The sequence below is a fragment of the Dunckerocampus dactyliophorus genome, chromosome 7 (assembly GCF_027744805.1).
Source record: "Dunckerocampus dactyliophorus isolate RoL2022-P2 chromosome 7, RoL_Ddac_1.1, whole genome shotgun sequence".
NCBI classification, from domain to species: domain Eukaryota; kingdom Metazoa; phylum Chordata; class Actinopteri; order Syngnathiformes; family Syngnathidae; genus Dunckerocampus; species Dunckerocampus dactyliophorus.
Window position 1 is genome coordinate 30,149,125 of NC_072825.1, and position 25,061 is coordinate 30,174,185.

The following is a 25,061-nucleotide window of genomic DNA, read 5'->3' on the forward strand; positions in this document are numbered from 1 at the left end:
TTGTAGTGGTGCACTGCCATGATCAATTACATGTAGCGGAAACCCTGTGTCCCTCAGACCGGCTGACGGACGTCAACATACAGTAAGCGGCAGTCGACATAACCAAAATCAAAGGCGACTTTGGCCAGAGACATGAGGAGAATGGGTGATGAAGGATTTTTTAAATTTTTTTTTTACTTCTGGCAGTTTGTTGACATGGTTTTCCTCCATTTTTGCATATTTTTATTTACATTCTCCTGTTTTCACACGATATTTTATACTCTTGTGAAATAGAGCTGCAGCACTAATGTTTTATGTCTTAATTACCATAAAAATAAGGTTTTGTGCATTGAAAATCTTATGGCTCACAATCTAACAAAACGATAAAATGATTTTCAAGCTTACTTGGTACTGAACAGGAGGTTACTGTGTATGTTTTAATGCTGTTGTGTCATGCTGCATAGTGAAAATGATGATGTTAACAATACTACAACACATGTCGACATTTTTAAAAAAATGACCCCTTCGGGTCTGAAATTTTACGTCGACAAAACCCGTCGACCATATCTGTCACCGTTGACTTAAAGAAAAACTGCTCTTTTTTTGGGAATTTTGCCCCTCATCCACAATCCTTATGTGAGACATGAACAATAACTTGTGCGTTCTAAAGCTATAAAATCAGCTAAAAAGAGGGAGGTAATTAATGCACACAACTATTCCGCCTAGAAAGCCTTCTGAAAAAACCTCCAAAAACTGCCAACAACGCTGCATTTACATAACGTGACCTGCATATTAACCAAGCTACAGCGACATTGTTATTGTAGGCTACTACTTTTCTGGAGCAGTGACACCTCGCTACACCACACTGGCTAGCTGCTAGCCGGCTAGCGACTAGCTTCACCACACACTCACTCGCAATGCCTCAGGTCACTAGCGAAAGGTAACGCAACATATTGGAGCTGCCTCTGCTGCTGCTGTATTTATGTTTTTGACGCTATGTGTAGCGTTCCTTTCTAGGTTGCTATGTGAAACCAATGCGCCCAGGAAGGAAGTTCCGCTAATGCTTAAAATGACCAAAATATGGCAAAATACTGTAAGTATAACGTGTTATCATGAATGTGCCCGTTACTATATGCTCACAGCATGGATATAAAATATAAAACGATATAAAATATAAAATGTGACCTGATGACATGAACCATTGTAATATGTTATATCGCTTGTGTCTTGTACCAGAGGAGGAGTGGTCATTGGTTTTTGTGTCCTGTGTGTGTCTTGTTAGAGAGACAAGAGGCAAGAGGCCTGGCAGTCTGTTTTCAAGGTCAGAAGTCAGAGCTAAGCCTCTCGTCAACAAATTCGAGGGGGGTCTATGAGCTGTAAAAAGTTCCTTCTAGGACAAGCATTAGAAGGACATGACATTCATTCCCTTTGAGTTTTTGGGACTGTGTGTGCTGACAGCAGGGAGCGATAAAGGGGAATGCTGCTTTTACTGTAGATTTGCTTTGATTTGGGGGGATGTTTTAAGTGAAAACGGTGTTTGTTTGTATGACAACAGCATTTATGGAGCCTTATTAGTAATTCCAGTAGAGCGCAATCTCCAATGTCAAGCACAATCTGTTCCGTGATCAGTTATTCTAATTTGAAAACAAAATTTCCCCCAGGAAATCACGTAAAGTGAATAATCAGTCAGTAATCAGTTCCACTCTCAAACTGTCGCCATCATAACACCATTAATAACAGTGCAGGCAACATTTCAGCATTCTTAACTGTCATATATGTATTACATTAAGTTAACCACTGTGTTACCAAACTAAATACAACTAAAAGAAAGTAAAACTGCTCACCGTTTGAAAACAAATGCTCCTTTCCACTGCGTTAAAAAGGTTTGATGGCGCACCATATCGCTATTTATGTTAGAATTGGCCTGGTTAAGTAAATTATTGTTATTACTATTATTTAAATAAAGTAAAACGACACTGTTTTTGTTTCAACCACGTTAAAAAGGTTACCATTTCCATCCATCCATATGCTGGAGTCTATCCTAGCTGTCTTCAGGCGAGAGGTGGGGTACACCCAGTACTGGTTGCCAGATAGAATAACCATTGACACATTCGCACCCGTGGACGATAAATTTAGAGTCTCCAGGTAACATAACACGCCTATTTTTGGAATGTGGGAGGAAGACTGAGTACTCCGAGAGAACTACGTTAGCATTTGCCTAGTAAAATTCTGATTCATTTATTAAATTATAATATTAACTCATTCAATCCCAGCCATTTTTCAAAAAGCAACCCCTTCAGTAGCGGCCGTTTGTTTTGAAGCTTACTTTGCACAGAACAGGAAGTCACTATGTGAAGGTTTTAATACTGGGTAACCAGACAGTAGTTATGCTGCTGTTGTGGCTTCACGGCGCTTAGTGATAATGATGACGTTACCAATACTATAGCACAGGTCGACATAAACGGACCCATTTCTCATAGAAATGACCCCTCTTGCTCTCAGGTTCTTCAACTTAAGCGGGCACATTTTAGTGATAAGAAGACCACAGCGGACTAGGACTTGATGAGCTGGTCGATAGGGGTGTCACAAGATCTTGTGCAGAATGTCTCGTGGGCACCAGGCCTGGGACAATAATGAATAATTAATCACACAATAAATGAAAATGAAGTCGATAATTTTGCAGGCCTCAATATATTGCCATGTGCATGCGTGTTTCCTTGTCTCTCGCCTTCAAACATTCATTCAAACATTCATTCAATGAGCACTGGTTTCAGCACCTTTGCACGTTGGTGCCATAGAACAGCAGCATGAACGGAGTGAGCCCTGTTGTGAGTCATACATTCTCTTGAAGACTCTCAGCCAAATGTGATGAGGATATAGCAAGAGGCGGAGGCAGAGCTAAGCCGCTCTCCATTGGCGCTCTCCCCCAGCTGTGAATGAGCCATGTAAACAGTAACAGCGCACACAGAAGATTTCATCAGAGAGCTGGCTGTGTTGCACGCTACGTCTCTGCATCGCTGCATCTTCAATCACATGGTTAACCACACACACGATGCTGGCGAGTCCGTTTCACAATATATCTTTTTGTTTTTGTGCTTTTGAACAAACAAAACTAAATTTACGAGAGTGGTGGTGCCATTGGAAAAAACTAAACAAGAATGACAAGATATCCTGTTCAGAAAAAAAAAATGTCTCGTGACCACTAATGAAAGAATTAACTACTGTATTTTCCGGATTATAAGTCACACTTTTTTACATGGTTTGGCCAGTCCTGCGACTTATACTCTGGAGCGACTTATATGTGTGTTTTTTTTTTCACACTGAGAGGGCACTCTGGGTTTGTGTGCCAGTATCTGCTACTCCTATCACTCCTGTACCACTGAGAATTGACAATGTAAACATCAACTGATAAAGAGAACCAAGAAAGACAGAACAAAATGTCCCCCCCCAAAAAAAACTACTCTGCTGATTACAAGCTGCAGGTAAATTAGTTATGTTATGTTGTTTAGGCTATATTTATCTGCATAACTGTTAATATGCTACGTTAACATACCACCTATTCACGTTACGTTAACAGACGCCTATTTAGCCTGTTGTTCTACATTTACTATAACTTGCTTTTCTTGGTGTTTCTTGGTTTATAAAATTAATTTTCCCCCCAAAATGGGACTTGTATATGCTTCGTTCTGCTTCATTGTACATGTTTGGCTGGTGCAACTTATACTCCGGAGCGGCTTATAGTCCGTAAAATATGGTAATTGCACAATAAAAAAAATTAACTCCAGAATTTCGCCGGCCTCGTCTCTCGCCTCCAAACAAGCAGGAACAGGATTCACTCTGTGCATTGGTTTCAGCACCTGGACGCATTTGTTCCATAGAACAAGGGCATGAACGGAGTGAGCCTTCTTGTCAGTCATACCGTCTTTTTGTCTTGGTGGGTGGAGGCGGGGCCGCTACAAGTGCTGAGAATGTAACGTAATGGAAATGAAATTAGTAGATTGCAATATATTGTCATATATTTTAAATATTTTTAGTAAGTAATACTAAAATTTAGTCTCGTGACACCCCTATTGGTCGACATAGACAGATTGTCGACATAAGCGGGTTCACTGTAATACAGTAGGGACAGTCGGTGACAAGTGGCGTTAACTTGGCATAGACGTGAATAAAAACATGCAAATGAATGCACAAGCACACACGCAATCAAGCATGGCTGGAACATTCATATCCAAACTCTGCTCATCCTCCCCCCAATCCATTTCTCCCCATCTCTCCCTCTCTGCCTGCTTTTCATCAGCTTCACTTCTTTAGATTTTAACCTCATATCTGGCTCTATCCGCTCTCCCCATCTAAATCTTTCCCAGGCCTACAGCTGCTGTATTTCCTCTGTAATCTTTCCCTTATCTCTTTCTTTTGTTCTTTGCTGTTGATATCTCTCTCTCACTCTCCCATTTAATCTGCACTCTCCTCTCTCTCTATCGCTCTCTCGCCCTTTATCACTGCCCCTCATCTTTGTTCCACTTCAGACTCATATACGCGCACAATCACACACACAAACACGTATCGGCTTGGTCACGCCGACTTCTTCCAAATCTTGGTGTGTAGGTGAAATTAAAGTGCGATAAGCAGCTTAGCAGGTGTGTGCTGTCATGCTTCACTGCTGTCCAGGGAGCGCCGTTCTTTAATTAGAGCCAAACCCTAGCCTATACGCGCACACTGGGCTTCCCGTGGACGCCTGCTAAATTATTCAAACGCATCATTACTACAGCAACGTATCAATGCACTTGTGAAAATATGGACTTTGTAGAGGTGATATTGATTAAATTCATAGGTAATGACAGCATGGCGAGCTAAATAATTCCTCAAGGCAGCGTTTCTCAAACTTACTAAGGCCATGCCCACACCATATTTTCCAAAAACACTCCAATGTGAAAGAAAAATTAAATTATCTGTCCACATAAAAACACATGCCCTGACTATCATGTGCATTTTGGCTTATCAAAAGCCTCAAAAAGGAGTCGGAAGAAGCAGATCTTACTTAATCCCGCCTCTTCTGCATGTCTCAGCCATTACTGATCAGTGTTGGGAGTAACACCACTGCTAACACTGGGAATGTTTTCCAGTTGCGGTAATCGAATGTCGTCACCGTTGCTGGCGTGAAATGTGGTGTGTTGTTAGGCACTGGTATCTAACAGCTCTTATCCGAGAGATGTGACCTTTGCGAATGAATCAAGTTGTCGGCTCTTTTAAGTGAACGATGAGAACTGATTTGCATTTTCCAATTTCTCTTAAAATTTTGATCAGTGAGTGTATAAGAACAAGCTGTTCATATATACAACTGGGAATCTGTTTTCTTTGTTCACCTAAGATAACTTTTCAAAAGACTCGACTCATTTGGGAACGTCACATCTCTAAACCACACTAGACAAATCCATGTAACGATGGCGAAATACGACTGCAACGTTGTTGATGTAAAAAGCAAGAACATACACGTGAAGTGTACACTATGTTCCACGGCAAAGCAAACGCAATAATTACTTTTCATGGCAAATCATTACATTTATGAATGAGTAATTCCTTTGCTAATTCAATAACTTTTTTGGGGAAAGTAACATTGAAATGCATTTACATAAAATTGTATGTCGTTACAAATGTTTTTATTTTTTTTAGGTTTTTGTTTTATTAACAAAAACCTAGGGACCTGACCTTGGGAACACATTTACAGCAACACATTTTATTTATGTCATATATGGCTTACTTGCTCTTATTTTATGTACTATATTGGGTAATAGGAGTGTAAAGGTGACTACAGGGGTGTCATTTCATGTCTAGACGGCTCTAATAATGTTAAAAAGAAGGTTGTAAACAGGTTTTCCATGCTCCAACTATGACAATATTCCATTTACAGTATAAATAAGGATTCCTACCTTGTGGTAATTCACTTTTCATGGTCGTGTCTGGAACTAAATAGCCACGATAAATGAGGGATTACTGTGTTATTTTTCCAACACAACGATCACCCTTTTTTCCAAAATTAATATGCATTTACATAAAATTGGATGTAGTTATTTACAAAGCTATTTTTTTATCATTGCGTCTGAAAGCTTTTTGCCGTTCTACCCCAAACATGGACCAGCACTCGGCCGGAGCCTGGCTGTGAAACACACCACATACTGCCATAACATCAACATACTTCGTACATAAACTAATAAAGTTCAGCGGAACCCGTTTTACTCGCCCGTGGTTATGTTGACAACCTGTCCGTGTCGACAAGTCCCATCGAGTCCTTGCCGATTGTCTTACTAAAACATACCTTCTGAAGTCAACATCAACATCAATGGTCGACAAACATAAAATTTAAGAGCCAAAGGGGTTATATATGAAAAATTGGTATGTCAACATGTGATGTAGTATTGTTAACGTCATCTTTATCACTTGCGTGCTTTTGCAAAAGCAGATTTGTGGTTTTGTCAAAATCAGTAAAAACAAAAGAATAAGGGTGGGAGGAACAAGAGGAAAGTAATTACCTTTACCTGCATAGCTTCTGCATAGGACTGTAAGATCTTTCCTTTTTTTGCAGACTTCTCAGCTGTTCTTTTAATCGCCCCCTTTCTAACTAAAAAAAATGCAGCTAATTCAATTTTGCACAAATGGTGGAAAACTACGCCGGAGTATTGGGGCCACATTGAAAAAAAATCTGAGTTGTATATTTACGAGAAAAAAGCCCAAGGCCAAAGGTCACATAAATCCCCCCCTTTTCGTCTCATGCAAAGCCTGTTATGACAGAGTATGAAAATCATCTGCAAATTACGAGAATAAAATTGTAAATGTACGAGAAAAACTTGTGATATTATGAGAATAAAGTCATAAATTTACAAGAAAAAATGGTAACTTAATGTTACAGGCATTGCCTGGAACAACTATGAAAAGGGGGGACTATGTGACCGTTGGCCTTGGGCATGTGGAGGGGCGGGTAAGGAAGGCGGAAGTAAGAAGGGCTAGCTAGCCATGCTAATCTATTTGTGCTCAGCTGCTGTGTTTTGCTGTTACGTTCTAAAAAAAGCTTGCCTGAAGCAGGGGGAAAGTTTCCTTCCTTCCTGAAGAACTATGCTCTATTTTCCCTCTGACACGTATGACACCATCACTCCTCATATTAACACTTTATTCTCATACATTTAACACTTTATTCTCCTAATATTACCACTTTTTTCTCATAAATGTACGACTTTTTTCTTGTAAATTTACGACTTTATCTCGTAAATTTATGACTTCATTCTCATAAATTTTAGACTTTATTCTCGAAATCTCTGATTTTTTTTTCCCCAATGAGGCCCTAATACTCTAATACAGCAAACTGCCGTAGGTTGAAAAACCCTTTATTGTCACCCATTCTCTTTATATCTCTGGCCAAAGTCACAAGGGAACGTGCAAGCAATAGCTTACAAGCGCTTATGTCGACTGTACACGGATTCACTCTACAGTAAGAGAGAGTTTGCCAAGAAGCTGTGTGCCTGATTGATCATCAATATCATTTTGGTGACCTGGCAAAAATGTTTCCTTTTTTGGCCCTTGACCTCAGGGGTTAAGGAAATATTGATATGTGGGGCTAAAGTTTACTGTTAACATGGCCCGTGGTCGGGTGTACTTGATGTTTCTCTGATTTGTCGGGGCTGTGTAAAGTGTGTATGTTCAGTGTGTGTTTCCATGTGGAATCTAAGATGCCTGGCAGGCAACCTCCCAACGGGGCAAAGCTATGATGAGCAATTATCCACTAGGGCGACTTTGTGGGCTAATTTAGCATATTTATGTGGTCAGCAGCACTGTTTACTATTCCCCTTCACTGCTTACTGCCGCACTTTCAATTCAGAACAGAGCCAGTCCTTCCTCTCTCTTTCATTTTCTCTCTCTTCCTCCTCCTCTGCCTCTATCTCTACCCGCCTGATGGGGTTTGTGATGTGTATCGCTCCCCCCGCCCTCCCTCGTTCTGATTCTCTATTTTTATCTCCACTGTGTGTGGGATGGGAAGGTAGTGGGGGGGAGGGGGGTACAAATGTAGAATGAAGTGTGTGTATGTGTTGTGAGTAGAAAGAGAGAGAGGTGGAGCCAGAGATTGTGATAAAGAGGCGGGGGGGGGGGGGGGGGGGGTATGCAGAGCGATGGGGGTGTTTGTGGTTTGTGTACAGCTAAGACCAATAGGGATTTAGCCTGTTTGTTTTCAACAAAAGTCTTTGGCATGTGTGTGTGTGTGTGTGTGTGTGTGTGTGTGTGTGTGTGTGTGTGTGTGTGTGTGTGTCTGTGTCTGTGTCTGTGTCTGTGTCTGTGTGTCTGTGTGTGCATTTGTGCATGCAACATGGAGAGAGAAACAGGGCCTGCCTCATATTTCACCACAAAAATGAGGCAGAATCTAATCATAGCCTCGTAAAAGTCTGACCCCAGAGAGCACCTGCCTCTTTAGGACACACACACCCACACACACACACGCACACACACGCACACTCACACAAAGAGGAACATTTGGATGTATAGGCACATGATTACCAGGATTTGATTGCCCACTGCCAATTGTATGTCGGTTAGTAGCTCTAAGGTGAAATCACACACCATCTGTTGGGTAAATACAATGCAGCACACATTCACAGCACCGATTTTAAAGACTCATATATTCAGCCGAGTTACAGTGCAATCAACTGTCATTGTTGCATGGTTTATGTACCCTATGCGATCAAACCTCCACTTCAAACCTCGCCTGTAATACGACATGCTTAAATAAGCTTTGTGTGTTCATTTAAAGCCGGGATGGGCATAGTCTCCGTTGTTGTTTTTGGGGGATTTCAGACCCTACAAATATAAAAACCAAAAAATTGAAAAACTATGAGGAAAAGTTGAGTTGGAATACAAGGATACAAGGAGAAGAATGAGGCAATGTTCATGAGAACACCCCCCCCCCCCCCCCCCCCGCAAACTCCCCCCGTAAAAGTACATTAGTAAAGTCATATGTTGAGAAAAACATTATGTTGCAAATACAAAGTTGTACCGTTAATTCCAGTGTATAATCTGCACCCACTAAATTTAGAGGAAAAAACTGATTTGTTCATATATAAGCCGCACGTGGCCACGTCATAAAATCTCTCTATTTGACAGGAGCCAATCATGAGCTATGAAAAAACTCATGATGAGCTTATCAACCCATCGGAAATTGCAGGAGGTCATGACTCAATATAACAGTCCGACTCACGGTGTCATCTTACAAACAACATTATACTCATCACACAGCAACTTAACACTCAAAAGGCACTAGGAAAATATGTATTAAAGGTACCAATACAAGTTTAAAATGACAAACAGCAGCTATTTTAACATCTACCCATAATGCATTACTGCCAGAAGAGCATTTCATTGGTGGACAAGCAGCATAGAAAATGGTGGATGGCGCTGCAATGCTGCCTTTGTCCACCAGAGGAAGGCTGACATCATTGCAGCACCCCAACTTTTTTCCCCATTTCAAACTCATATAGGTACATGATTGTGTATTTATCAGGTACACCTTTTGACTGTTAAGTTCCTGTTTGTTGAATTTATTATTGTTATTAAAGTGTTCTGAGCAAGATGACACCGTGAGGCAGACTGTTATGTTATTATACTGTTATATATAATGACCTCCTGCCATTTGCAATGGGTTGACAAGCTTGTTGTGAGTGCACTGATAGTTCCTGATTGGCTCCTGCCAAAGAAAGAGGTAACGTTTCCTCACTGAGTCGCGAGTGGCACAGTATTTAAACAATTAGTCATAGTTCTGAAGTAAAGGAGATGTTAGAATTTACACATAAATTAGCCGCAGTGCTCTATAAGCTGCAGGGTTCGACATTTAAGAAAAAAGTATGAATGAAAGAATGTGGCGAAAATAAATTTGTAATGTTAGGAGAAAGAAGTCATACAGTCGTCCCTCGCTACATCAGAGTTTGGGGCTATGGGGCTTGGCGGAGGTCTGCGCTCTCCGATTGCTGTCGAAATTCACTTATCACGGTTGAGTCTGAAACCAATTAACCGCTATAAACAAGGGACGACTGTACTTGCAGATATAAAGTCGTAACATGCATATAAGTCAGAATGATCAAATCATTCTTCCAGTAGCTGACAATCTAAAAAAAAATTGTAAAAAGACCTAAATGAGTGTATTTTGTTAGTTGATGTGGTAGAATCCAGGTTTATACTGCCATGCGTTTATTTTGACACTCCCTTTGCACTGACCAGGAAGTCACTGTGTGCTCGTTTTAATGCTGTGTAACTGGACTGTTGCTGTTGCTGTCAAACTGCTTAACTATAATGACGAAGCAACATACATAGGCATCATTAAAATAAAACGCTAGAGTACATTACGTGGAGGGAGAAAAAAAAGCCCCAAGAACGTTGACAGATGTCTGGATCCCAGTATTTGCACTTGAGCAGGCTTAGTCTCCGCTGAGCTCCAAATACAGGATCACATTGCCAGCACCCATCCCCTTTGACTTGGATTCTACTACATTCATGCTTTTGTTTATATGTCGAACCACTCATGTTGGCGACATCCCAGAGTAAAAAAAAAACAAAACATGTAGATGCCATCATAGGTTAGATTGATGCAAGCATGATGTTGTTATCATTTATTGTGTTCTAATCAGTCAAAGTCATGGCGTTGGACACAAAGCAGAGACAGACGTATAGCACCATATGAGGAACAGTGAATGGAGAGGAACGTGTGAATTCATCTGAATGAAAAGACCGGGGGTTAAGAGCAGTGGCGGGCAGGGGGGGCACATGAAGAGATTTGGCATGAATAGTGGCGCATAGACGGAGAGGGTGGGGGTGCCAGGGTGAGACGGGGAGGAGCAGGGGAGGTCTGGTTAGAGAGAAGGAGGAAGCAAGACAAAAGTTTGCCATAATGAGCGTGGAGGAAGGGCCAGGCGGGTGGTGCGTGTAAGAATAGGGTATCTGGGTGGTGGAGTGGTGGGGGGCCAGGGGGGCCTGGGAGCACTTCTGTCAGTTTTGGACAGAGACATCTGTCAGAGGCGGTAGTGGGTGTGTACGTCTGTGTGTATGTGTGTGATTAGACAAGCGAGGGGATGACAGGACTTTAGTTGCACCTGGGGTGCCACCGGTGCACCGAGGTCGTCGTCTCTCCGAGCACACTTCAGCCTGCTGCCGGGATAATTGCCTTTTCACTTGCACTACAGCTTTATTCTTCGCACACAACGCTGTCAGCGCTCACAAGGCTTTTCCAGTCCTGTGCCTGCACAGAAGCAGGATGGGAAGTGATTGGGAGACAAAGCAGAGCGTAAACACGTTTAATACAGATCATTATGTATACTTTTGTCAATATTGTTAATCCAAAGACCACAATGACCACTCACTGACTTGTAGGGGTGTCACGAGGCAATGCATGAGATTGGGTCTACGGGAACAAGACGGGACGACATTTTAACATTATTTTTAAGAAAATATATCATAATAATATATTTATATACAGTATATGTAGTCTTTCTGTTTATTTAGACTACACATACACGCATAATAAAGACGTTTTTCGGAGTGTCAGTGAATGCTTCTCGCTGTCGTGAGGAAGTGTCGTTCCCAGGAATAGCTAACTTGAGGTGCGTGTGTGAGTTGGAGATACATACTGTATATGGCGTTGGAATTGCACTACTGCTGGTGTATTCAGGCCAGAATAAAGTTAGGTAAAGTAAAGAGAGGCAGACTCTGTGGGGACGCTATTGTGGCTCTATCTGCCATCATTGCAGATAGATGTGGCTTGACATGATGCGCATGCGTTACTGACGCTAAAAAATGTTACGTAATTGATAGGCCTGTCACGATAATAAATTTTGCTGGACGATATTTAGCCTAGAAATTATTGTCGACAACATTTTTTGAGACAATTTTTTTCATGAATTATATGGCATAACAATGCCAGAGAGTACATCGTATCAAAAGCAATAAACTTTCAGTATTTAACATTGTAATTGGAATTTCAAGAGCTTTTAAATAAATTAACAAACAAAAAACATAATAAATTAATCAAAGAAAAAAAAACAAAACAAACTCAATGAAAATAAAATGGACTGTCAGTCTTTTAGCAAAAGTTGCACACACACACACACACACACACACACACACACACAGAATCATGTAGTGTATTGTTAACCTAATGTAGGGGGTCCCCCCATAGACCCGCCACCTGCAGGGGCAAGCATAAGGGTCCATGTCCATTGTGCTTTGGGTGGCGGTCGAGGGCGGCGCCTAGGTGACCTGGTCTTCGGTGGCCAAATCTGGTTCTTGGGACATGGAATGTCACTTCTCTGGCGGGGAAGGAGCCCAAACTTGTGAGAGAGGTTGAGACATTCCCACTAGATATAGTCCGACTCACCTCGACCAACAATTTGGGTTGTGGATCCAAACTCTTCGAGAGGGGCTGGACCTTGTTCTACTTTGGAGTTGCTGGAGGGGAGAGGCGGCGAGCTGGTGTGGGCTTATTAATAGCCCCCCGGCTCGGTGCCTCTGTGTTGGAGTCGTCCCCGGTGAACAAGAGGGTCATTTCCCTACACCTTCGGGTTGGGGAAAAGGTCCTGACTGTCGTTTGTGTGTACGCGCCGAACGGCAGTTCAGAGTACCCAGCCTTCTTGGAGTCCATCAGAGGGGTGCTGGAGAGCACCCCAACTGGTGACTCCGTCGTTTTGCTGGGAGACTTCAACGCCCATGTGGGCAATGACAGTGTGACCTGGAGGGGCGTGATTGAGAGGAACGGCCTCCCCGATCTGAACCCGTGCGGTGTGATGTTGTTGGACTTGTGCGAACCACAGTTTGTCCATCACAAACACCATGTTCGAACATAAGGATGTCCTTAAGTGCACATGGCACCAGGACACCCTAGGCCGCAGGTCTATGATCGACTTTGTAGTCGTATCATCAGACCTGCGTCTGCATGTTCTGGACACGCGGGTAAAAAGAGGGGCTGAGCTGTCAACTGATCACCACCTGGTGATGAGTTGGATTAGTAGGCGTCGGAGGATGCCGGACAGACCCGGGAGACCCAAACATGTAGTGAGGGTGTGCTGGGAACGTTTGGCAGAGTCTCCTGTTCGTCGAGTCTTCAGCTGTCACCTCCGGCAGAGCTTCGCCTGCATCCTGGGGGTGGACGAGGATATTGAGTCCGAATGGGCTCTATTCCGTGCCTCCATTTCTGAGGCAGCCGATCGGAGCTGTGGCCGCAAGGTGGTCGGTGCCAGTCGTGGCGGCAAGCCCCGAACCCGCTGCCGTCAAGCTGAAGAAGGAGTCCTATCGAGCATGGATGGCTTGTGGGACTCCTGAAGCAGCTGAGAGGTACCGGCAGGCCAAGCGGCACACGGCTTCGGCAGTGGTCGAGGCAAAAACTCGGGTGTGGGAGGAGTTCGGTGAGGCCATGGAACACGACTTTCGGTCGTCCTTGAAGAGGTTCTGGCAAACCGTCTCAGAAAGGGGAAGCAGTGCCCGGTCCACACTGTTTACAGTGGGGATGGGGGCCTGCTGACCTCGACTGAGGATATAGTCGGGCGGTGGAAGGAATACTTTGAGGCCCACTGACATACCTTCCATAGAGGAAGCAGAGGCTGAGGACACGAACGCGGACAGTTCCATCACCGTGGCTGAGGTATCTGGGGTAGTCAAAACGCTCCCCAATGGCAAAGCTCCTGGGGTGGACGAGTTCCGCCCTGAATTCCTCAAGGCTCTGGATGTTGAGGGACTGTCTTGGCTGACACGTCTCTTCAACATTGCGTGGAAGTCGGGAACAGTACCTCTTGGATTGGCAGACTGGGGTGGTGGTCCCCCTTTTCAAGAAGGGTGACCGGAGGGTGTGTTCCAACTATAGGGGGGGTCACACTCCTCAGCCTCCCTGGGAAAGTCTATTCCAGGATGCTGGAGAGAAGGGTACGACCGTTAATCGAACCTCGGCTACAGGAGGTGCAATGTGGTTTTAGTTCTGGTCGCGGGTACTGGAGGGTACTTGGAAGTTTGCCCAACCGGTCTACATGTGCTTTGTGGACTTGGAAAAGGCATTTGACCGTGTCCCTCGCGGCGCCCTATGGGGGGTGCTCCGGGAGTATGGGATTGGTGGCGCTCTACTACGTGTCATTCAGTACAAGCGGAGCAGGAGCCTGGTTGGCATTTCCAGCAGTAAGTCAAGCCTGTTTCCAGTGAGCGTTGGCCTTTGCCAAGGCTGCCCTTTGTCCGATTCTGTTCATAATTTTCATAGACACAATTTCTAGGCGCAGCCAAGGTGTCGAGGGAGTCCAGTTCGGGGCCTTACGATCTCATCTCTGCTATTTGCAGACGATGTGGTCCTGATGGCCTCATCGGGCTGTGACCTGCAGTGTTTACTGGGGCGGTTTGCATCTGAGTGTGAAGCCTCTGGTATGAGACTCAGCACCTCCAAATCTGAGGCCATGGTTCTCAGTCGGAAAAGGGTGGTTTGCTCCCTCCAGGTTGGAAATGAGGTCCTGCCCCAGGTGGAGGAGTTCAAGTATCTCGGGGTTTGTTCACGAGTGAGGGAAGGTTGGAGCGTGAGGTCGATAGGCGGATCAGCGCAGCCGCACTAATGCGGTCGCTGTACCGGACCGTCGTGGTGAAGAGAGAGCTGAGCCGGAAAGCAAAGCTCTCAATTTACCGTTTGATCTCTGTTCTCACCCTCACCTATGGTCATGAGCTTTGGGTCGTGACCAAAAGAACGAAATCGCGGATACAAGCGGCTGAAATTAGTTTTCTTTGTCGGGTAGCGGGACTCACCCTAAGAGATAGGGCCAGGAGCTCGGTCATCCGGGAGGAGCTCAGAGTAGAGCCGCTGCTCCTTCACATCGAGAGGAGCCAGCTGAGGTGGCTCGGGTATGTAGTCTGGATGCCTCCCGGACGCCTCCCTGGTGAGGTGTTTCGGGCATGCCCAGCCGGGAGAAGGCCCCGGGGAAGACCTAGGACACGCTGGAGGGATTATGTCTCACAGCTGGCCTGGGAATGCCTTGGTGTCCTCCCAGTGGAGCTGGAGGAAGTGGTCGGGGACCGGGAAGTCTGGACTTCCCTAATAAGACTGCTGACCCCGCGACCTGGACCCGAGGAAAATTGAATGGAATGTATAGGGTCATACTTGAGCTGGACCACATATCTGTGGTGGCGGAGTAAAATGCAATGTTTCTGTCACTCAGTTATACAGTTAGACACATATACTGTATACATACTTACCACTATCATGCTATGTTAGCATGCTAACGTTAGCATTCCTAGCATGCTAACATTATCATAGTAGCATTTTTAGCCATTTCCATAGGTAGACATTATTATGCTAGGTTTTAGCATGCTAAAGTTAGAATGTTGGCATTGCTAGCATGCTAACATGACCATACTAGAATTTTTTGCAATTTTAATGAATATGAACTTAAACAGACACTTAGCGCTATCATGCTAGGTGTTAGCATAATTATACTAACATTTTTAGCATTTTCAGTGGTTGGCACTTTTACAAACATGTAACGCTATTATGTTAGGTGTTAACATGCTAATGTTAACATGTTAGCATTGTTAGCATTCTTTAAGCAATTCAAACCCTTCCATGGCATGTTTTCATGATCAAGGAATGTAAATATGGAGTTAAAATAAATGTAGGACTAACATTTAGTGTATAAATCACAATATGGGGGGAACTATGGCGCTTGGCAGAGGTCTGCACTTCCTGTGCTTTTCTAGTTGATTTATCATGCCAAACGGTGCGAGTGTATTGATAAGTCATCGTAAGGTTGCGATAGTCCGACATATCGATATTTCGTCACAAGTATTTGAATGATAGTAATTGAACAACCCAATACAAAATTAGAAATATGATACTACATTTGGTTTAAACGGCCCAAATGTGTCACTGGCTCTGCCCTGAATGTAATCTCGTTCAGTAGAGATTTTTTTTTGTAATCATGAATTTGTATGGATTTGAGCTGCCTTTTTAATTCTCCAGCTCATTTCCCAAAGGACTTACACTCCCTAAAATAGAAAGAAGGTCCAAGTGCATAGGTCTAACATTTATCCGCTATAGTCCTGTTGGATTATGCGAGGCTAAATCCAAAGGATCAAATTTCACTGAGTGCTCCGCTTGCTGCATGCAGAATGCTGTCAGTGGGCTCTGACAAAAAACAGCGTCATATTATACAAATCAACAAGGTAGTTAGTTCTGCTTTATGCATGGCTTCACTCCATTATTACGGAGGCTGACGTGAAGAAAAGGAGATGGAGGGCGGGGAGGGAGGGAGTGAAGGGTACGTGGGCATGCTCCAGTAGAGAGACTGATTAAGGGTTAACTGCCAGATAAAGAATGGAGTGCAGTTGCGTACTTCTCAGGTGTGAAGAATGGAATGGAAAAGACAGAGTGCATGAGAGTATGGGGGGAGGGTTATATTAACGTAGCAGGTCCTGGTTGCCAGGCAACGGGGCTGAGCGAGATGCCAGGTTGCTAGGTAACCTGGGGGATGCAAAGCCGACTGTGATGAGGATATAGGAAGAGGAGGGGGCAGAGCTGAGCCGCGCTACATTGGCTCTCTCCTCCAGCTGTGAATGAGCCATGTAAACAGTAACAGCGCACACAGAAGATTTCATCAGAGAGTTGGCTGTGCCGCACGCTACTTCTTTGCATCGCTGCATCTTTAATCACATAGTCAACCACACGTGATTGGGAGCCCGCTTCACAATGTATCTTTTTGTTTTTGTGCTTTTGAACAATCAAACCAAGATTTACAGGAGTGTTGGTACCATTGATAAAAACACCAATCGAAATAAATAATATTTATCTAGTAGGGGTCTCAGAAGATCCCACGAGATTAAAATGTGTTTCTCGTTCCAAAAAAAAATGCCTCGTTGGCACCTGGCCTGGGACAATAATGAATGAATTAATTAATTACACAATAAATGAACATGAAAGTGATCATTTTGGCGACCTCAATATATTGCCGTGTGCTTGCGTCTGTTTTCCTCATCTCTCACCTCAGGCAGAAAGAGGATCCACTCTGTGCATTGGTTTCAGCACCTTGGCTCATTTGTTCCATAGAACAACAGCATGAACAGAGTCCTTTAGCCAGTCATACAGTCTTTTTGCCTCGGTGGGTGGAGGCGGGGCCGCTAGCATACACACAGAGTGCAGAAGAATGTAGTAGAAATTCAGTTAGTAGATTGCAAAATATTGTCATATATTTTTTATGTTTTTCTCATTGTACTTTTCTTAAAAGTAATGTCTCGTTCCCGTAGACCCGAGCTCATGTATCATTTCGTCTCATGAACTGAGTATCTTGTGACACCCCTATTATCCAGCTATTGCAGCTCTTGTCAGTTTACTGATTCATTACTTATTAGAAAATGTTCACCCAATACAGTCGTTCGTTACCGTCATCACGGCAAATTTGTTCCAGGCCCGACCACGATAAGTGGATTTCCACGAAGTAGGATTCAATTTTAATAAATGTATATTTTTGTATTTAGAGCATGGAAAACCTGTTCATGACCTTCTAAAAACTGTTTTTAACATTCAATAACACCCCTATAGTCACATTCATACTCGTATTACCTAATATAGTAGACCAAAAAAGGTGGTGATGCAACTCTCTACTAATGCATTTCACTTCACAGTAATTTTAAGCCATAACAACGGCCACAAGGTGGCAGAAGTGCATTTGATAAGAGCTCGGCAGGGCTCATGTAGTGACAGTAAGGAGGAAGTGAGAGAGCGTGGAGGGTTGTAGCGTGCAGAAGGTTATGCATTATAGGGACATTTTAACACATGCACACGCGTGCACACACATGCACACACATAGTGCAGTTCCAAATGTGAAAATTGTAAATAGTTGATGGTGTTGTATTTGTAAATAAATTGTTATTTTGATGTAAAACAACCCCTTTTTGTGTTGTTTATGTTGGTTTAGTTGTTTAGATATTTGAGCTGTCACAAAAGCAAAAAATATTTGTGTCACAGTGAAAGTTATTCTTGAAATGTATCTTTTCTCAAAAAGCTGGTTTTCTCCTTTTTTTTAGTCAGGAACTGATATTTTCCTGAAACTTACCTATGTTCTATTGCTGATTACTAAAGAACGGAAAATGGTAGAAACAAACTTTTTTTCCTGATGAAAGACAGGAGTCTAATCTTTCTTTTGGTAGGTTCTATGTTTATATAACCATACCAGACAATATTCTGTGTCTTGAAAATCAATCAAAATGGTCTAAAATGGCCGCCACTGAAGGGGTTGTCTTTTGAAAAATGGCTGGGATTGAATGAGTTAGTTGATTAATTTTTGAAAAAATTAGAGCGAGGGATCGAGGGGCATATGTATGTTTTTTTTTTATTCTTGTGTTTTCATTACACTCTTTTGTTTTAAGGTTTTGTGCAATATCTCTCACGTGGAATACTTGGAAATCTTGGAAAAATAGCATTTTTTTTATTAATTCCCTCCCCCCCAAAGCATATACACCCCAATTTTTCCAGTTATTTATTTTAATCCAAGTGGTTCAAGTCCAATGAATAGCTTGAAATGATACAAAGGTAAGTGGTGAAGTGCCAGAGGTAAAAAAAAAAAAACAGGTAAGGTTACCCAAAACTGAATTTTCAGAATGATACAAAAAGGCCTGTTTCAGGTACCAAAAAATGGGTCAACAATTTAAATGAAGGTTGAAGCCTTGGCAGTTGGTGCAACTAAATCCTACAGGTGTTCCAACTTCTGGAGGACTTACTGCCTCCTCTGGCTGCATAAAAACAGTGTTCGGAACACACTGTGGCACTACACCCCTGTGAACATGAGTTGAACGGCATTGTACCGGAGAAAGCAATTTGTTGCTCCAAAAATGGCAAGAAAAAAGGAAAAAAGAAAAATGGAAATTAACAAAAGAAGAAAGACAGACCATCTTAACACTTAGAAATGTAGCTTTTTCCTCCACAGAAATTGAAATGTTCTAAAACGTTTGTACGTATAATACAACGTATAATAATCATTGTGTTTATTTTTAAAATGTGTTAAAAAAATAATCGTGATTGCCGTTATCTTTGTAATTGGTTGGGAAAAGTCACAGTACAGTACTGTACTATCTTTTTGCAATTTAAGTTAACATACGGTTCTTTTCCCATTAAAGAGCTATACAAGGGATAAAGTGATGCAGATGATGGAAAACTTAAGTGAATGAACAAAAATGCACAGCACAGCGTCCGATCCTTGTGATGCAAACATGCAGACGAAACAATAGCGGGAGTTTTGTCCAATTCACATGTCTCCACATAATGAATTTGTATGGCTTCTAGGCACGCTCGCAATCACGGCGAGGAAATGAGAGAGGAGAAGAAAAGGAGGTAATTGCCATGCAGAAATAGAGGGAAGAGAATGGCTGGAAAAGAGAGGGAAAATGCAGGGATAGCAGCCGTGTCACCACGAGGCAGGGATTATGAGGGACAAATAATGTAGGATAAAAATACTTTCTTGTGCACTCTGGAAAATGGACATTCGAAAGTGTGTACGTGTGTGTGTATGTGTGTGTGTGTGTGTGTGTGTGTGTGTGTGTGTGTGTGTGTGTGTGTGTGTGAGAGAGAGAGAGAGAGGATATTGAAAAGGGGGGTCGGAGTGCACAAAAATAATTGTGTGTGTTATCATGCTGTGCACTGTAATCAGTTTCATCCGTCATTTTTTTTTTTCAGGGGAATATTGCCCTCCGGTGTTTTCATAGCAAAACACAATGAATGCAAATATGTAAATGATGGCACCGATGTTACACTGTAATTTAATCCCTGTTCCAAATAGCTCACACTGTACAAACACACACTCACCCCCTCCTCTCTTGGTTTGTTCCACTGATTTTGTGTAGGTGGGGGAGGGGGTAGAATACGATTTGATTGGATAATCCAAGGATTTAATATCCCCTAATCCTGGCACAATCCTCTCTGCATTACTGCAGGGAGTAAGATTAACTGTATGTGTAGAGTATGTGTTTCTGTGTGTGCAAAAAAAAAAAAAAAAAGAAAAGGGGGGGGATGTGTTCTCCAGCTGAGGAAAAGTGCCCTGCAACTGTGTGTACATGAAAAACGGTGGCACAGCATGCAAATGGTAAGTCGCGTTTGCATGCGTGCCTTGGCCACGTGTGAGGACGTGCCAGCACTTGAGTGGCCGTCATATATCACATATCTCATGCATCCGCACGCCACTGCTCTCATGGCAAGCGCCTTCCCTTCCCTCACAGATGCAGCTCTCTCTTAGCATCAAAGCACACTACAGTATGCATATGGTTACTGTTAATTAAGTCTTAATTGGAACGTGAGTAATGAGAGGATAATCTGACTTGAAAGGAGCGCGGGGCCGTTCACGTTTGCGGCGTAATAGAAAGAAAAGACAGAGGGAGTTCACGGTGTGTCTGACAAGCGGGCACTATACTTTATTTGCATTTTCCTCTCGGCCTCAAGGGAATTGTAATGACTCTACTACACTATAAATTGTGCACTCGACACTCTCCACATGCATACTCTTTTTTTCCCCCTAACCTTCTAGTCATACATTTTTACCGACCCTCATTAGCCCCTTTCACGCTGCTTGTAAAAGACGGCATTTTCTTGGCTTTTTTCCCCCGTGCTGTTCTGTATGAGCGGGGGAAAGGCAGGGTGAAGTCAACCTGGCAGTTTTCCGGCTTTGGGGGCGGTTGGGATGTCCCGATCCAAATTTTTTGGCTTAGTCTTGCTGAATTGACTTTGATTACACAGCATGACCAACAATATTGTTTGGCTTTTGTAACAAACCTTTGAGTCAGGTCCCTAATCCAATAAAAGATCCAATAAAAGTCCGTCCAATAATAGATAATATTGGAAAAAAATGGGCGTGCAAAATACTTTTAGGGTAGGACTAATCATTTGACATGGTTATAGATCAATTTGTAGTGTGATTTAGAATATATGACTTTTTTTAACAAACTCGGTTTAACAAACGGTTTCTAGTATAAACAACCAGCGGTCACCGCGGCACTTCCCATGCGAGCTCCCCGCATCATGACACAGCATGTAACTACCGCAGTCCAGCGTGAAACTAACTTCACCACGGTACACCGCAGACATGTCTGCATGGTGGTGTTGCCTTTTCTTTTTCTTGCGGGTGGCGGGAGTCGAGTGGCAACCAGCTTTGACTTTGAGGCACATTACCGCACCTACCGTGTTGGAGTGTGGCACAGAGTTACGAACGTTATACGGCCCCCAGATTGGCCCGATCTCATGGCGGAAGCCGATTTTATCCGATCTTCACAAATACAGCGGATCGGCAGCCGATCTCGATCCTGAAGATTGGATCGGGACATCCCTAGAGGTAACACAGCTATCCCAAAAAATGGCCACATCCATAACAGTAGATATTGTCCTTTCTGTGCGCGCTTTCAAACAGCAACAGATAGATTAGATCAGATCAGATTATTAGATGCGTGAGATGTGTCAGTGCCAGTTGTTGGCGACAACTGCTTTCATCACAACAGGACAGGAGAAGTCGGGCCTGTCTTCACATCCGTGTCCCGGCTTTCCGCCCTTCCCTTTCACACAGGCATGTCCTGCCCCTGCTACCATTATTACTGTCCTTCCATACCATACCATACTTTATATAGTATTTTCTTACATCTCCTATAGCCAGTAAAGTCAGTCCTTCAATATAAAAGCAGAAGCGCGCTTTGATACGCACTTTGTTTGCACATAGGTTGCGGTGCGTTTACGGGGTTTTTATGGATTTTACATTATTCAAATTTGACAGCAGTACTATGGGTTTTTTTGGTCAACAAATTACTGGTATATGGTTAAAGGGTGTCCACTACAGGGAAAATGATGTTTTAAATGTTCACTTCTCCATTTCATATGTCATGTTTGTGGCATTCTTTTTTAATGTAAAGAAAATGTAAGATTTTTTGTGTGCAGAAACAGCGGGAGAAAAAAGGGATTTCCCTCTCAGCATAATCTCCTCTCCCCCCTCCCTCTTTGGAAAACTAGGTGAAAGTGATGTTAAATGTTCAGTTGTCCATTCATTTCTCATTTGTAATTATGTTTGCATTATTTTCTGCATCTAAATTTATAATTATTGTCTCTCAAACAGGTTTTATGTCAACATTTTTGGGTGTCTGGAACTGATTAATTGGATTTACATTATTTTCTATGGGAAAATTTGCTTTGGTTAGAGACCGTTTTGGTTTGAGTCGGACCTTCTCGAACGGATTAATGACGTTAACTAAGGCACCACTGAGTTTATAAATATATTTATGTGCCGTATGAACAGCACAGACACAGAATGGAGGGACAGCCCGGAATTATTGCAGCTTTGGATGATGTATCCGAAGCGAGACAGCTCTGGTGTAGCCATTTTCACACAGAGATTACACAAAATTAGTGCAACATTGCTGTAACAATAGATCCCGCATTTATTTGTCTGTGCTTTTTATACATTTCACATGTTACGTGTGCTTTCACACAGCATGGCTTCCCACAATCACATAATTAGATTACTTGTCCGTCGGTGACATTTGCTTCCGGCACAACAAGGCGGGAGAAGTGAGTCTATTCCCTTTGACACAGGCCCGTTACACTGCTACGCTGCTTATTCTTCCTCTGAAAGTGCAAAATTGCCACGTGGATTTCGTCCCTTCCATTCCGTCTCAGCGCCATGTGTCACACAGGAAAAAGTCAGGGAAAATGCCAGGATTTACAGGAAGTGTGAAATGCGCTCATGAAAAGAAACATTTTTAAGTCAGGACAGGAGTGTGACATTTAGCCCCCAAGAGTCACTTACAAGAAGCTACATTAGCAGCACAGATAGAATGCAGGGACCACCCAGCAATTTTCCCGCTTTGGAGATAATAATAGTTGTGGGACAGCACTGTGTTGCTTCTTTCATACAGAGGTCCTGCAAAATTGGCTTAACAGTTGATCCTGCATGTATTTGCCTATTGGTCGGCGTCCAGTTTATATTTTGTCCTGACTGTGTAGGCTTTCTCAATCAGATAATTAGATTATTTGTCGGGCAATGACAATTGATTTCAACACAGCATGGTGGAAGAAGTGAGTCTCTTCTTCATGCTTCTTCCTTCCTTATTGACACAGCCTTTGAAAGCGGACATTTTTATACAGAAACAGGAAAAAGCCGGGAAAATGCCAGCTTTTACAGTGTGGAATCGACTTGTGAAAAAAAAATATCAGCAAGCCGGAATAGGCGTGTGATGTTTACCACCCGAGAAAGCAACTGTCAAAGCAATTATCCTGCTTTTCCAAAAGGCAAATACTCTGGCAGCTCTCATGTGCCATCTTTGCGAGATCTCTCTGTGTGAAAGAAGCCGCTGATTTCTTCTGAGGCCAATATTTTACACGGGAGGACAGTCTCAAGGCGGCACAATTTCTTTGTTTACCAGAAGATCTCAGCAGTCACCCTTGGCAACCAGCATCCTTGTTTACCTACCCCGTGTGCCGTCACACAGTCGCCATGGCGACCAGCCGGTTGCCCTGACAATTTTCCGACGCCATTGTTTTGCAGAAGCAGCATGCGCCTCTCACCTGCTGTCTCCTCTCATCCCCTCGCTCGGGCTTATTATTATAGTCATGGATTGACGCGTCAACATGTCAATTACAGCAAAAATACTCAAAATAGGAATTGACTGATACTGTTACCCGCTCACAAAGACTGCTTTGAATGGGCTTAATGAAGGAGGGATGGAAGCGGTGATGGATAGATTGAAGGATAGAAGAAAGGTTAGTGGACACAAATCTAGCTACAATCAGCCTGCTCTCCAACACAGCCCCAGATCAATGAACAAGACGTGACTGATCGATGACTTGATAGCACAAGACGGATGGACAGCAATAAGGTCAGCACTGGGAAATGATGGATGGATGGATGAATGGCTGGATGGATGGGCAGAGAAGTGTGAATCCAAGGTCGGAGAGCTGAATGGGGACGCTGTGTGTATTTTCTGTAGGTTTATGTTAAAGCTGACAGCTCCAGTCAATAAAGGTGTGAGGTTAAAAATGTGCATCATCCCCTCTCCCCCTGAAGACATATTATGTGCGTGTGTACGTGAACAACGTGTTTGCACCTGTGATGGCCTTGCCTTAGATCAATAGCTTGTGGTGACAGCTAAGATCTGATTAATCAAATGTATGGATCGCTCTCTCCCGGCTCTGCCCTCTGCTCAATTACCAGCTTCATTACATTGCCTTAACACCCCACTGGGACCTTTTCTCTTCTCCCTCAACCCCTCCCCGTTGCCGCTTTCTTCAACCTCCCGTCCCATGGCCATCCTCCAATCCTGTCCTTTGTTGCATGTCCTTCCTTTTGTTTTTATTTTGTAACTTGCACACTTCAAATGCAGTCATTCATTCAGTAGCATTGGCACTCAGATTAGATTAGAGTTGTCATTGCAAATCATACGAAACGCTGTTAGAGAAATCCTCCTAGTAGCGACGCCTTTTCTACACTCAACAAAACGTTACACTTTGCTTTTGCTTCCAATTTTCACAAGCTGAATTCGAAGATGCAAAACAGGGACGTCCACACTTTTTCAGGCTGCGAGCTACTTTTAAAATGACCAAGTCCCAAAGATCTACCTCCTACTAGAAACATAGAAAATATATTTATAAATACATAAATGTAGAATGTATTTATAAATATGAGTATTTATGTACGTTATACATGTATATCAGGAGTGCACACACTTTTTCAGCATGCAAGTTGCAAGTCAACTTTGAAACTACTGTAATAACATACTAATGATTAGTATTTCACATTCACAGTTTCAAAGTTGACAGGTAATCAAAGTAGTTGATATGATTCAGTAATTCACAGTTCAATTCAATTAGGCAATAAAGATAACTACACATAATTCCTCAATAGTTGTGTACATAACCTGAGTAGTATGTCAATCAAAAGAGCTACGCAGCGTTCATTCGGCACACAGGTCATGTACTACTGTATGTCCGGTTAGCATTTGCCATCAAACATTACAGATATACATGAAATGAAAATGATGATGCGAAAGACAATGCAGCCCAAGTCAAGGGAACATACTGA

The 25,061-nt window shown here is 43.0% G+C and overlaps 1 protein-coding gene across 5 annotated transcripts in view; it reads left to right on the plus strand.

The window, feature by feature from the left end:
* Positions 1–25,061, plus strand: part of LOC129184666 (CUGBP Elav-like family member 3) — a 70,354-nt gene that overhangs the window by 12,760 nt on the left and 32,533 nt on the right. The window contains exon 1 of one of the 5 annotated variants that reach the window (XM_054780795.1): positions 16,339–23,859. The exons of the other annotated variants lie outside the window; for them this stretch is intronic. Coding sequence (XP_054636770.1) covers positions 23,845–23,859 — 15 coding nt within the window. The 5' untranslated portion in view covers positions 16,339–23,844. Of the gene's footprint in view, positions 1–16,338; positions 23,860–25,061 lie in introns of those variants that run through there. 5 annotated transcript variants of the gene reach the window in all.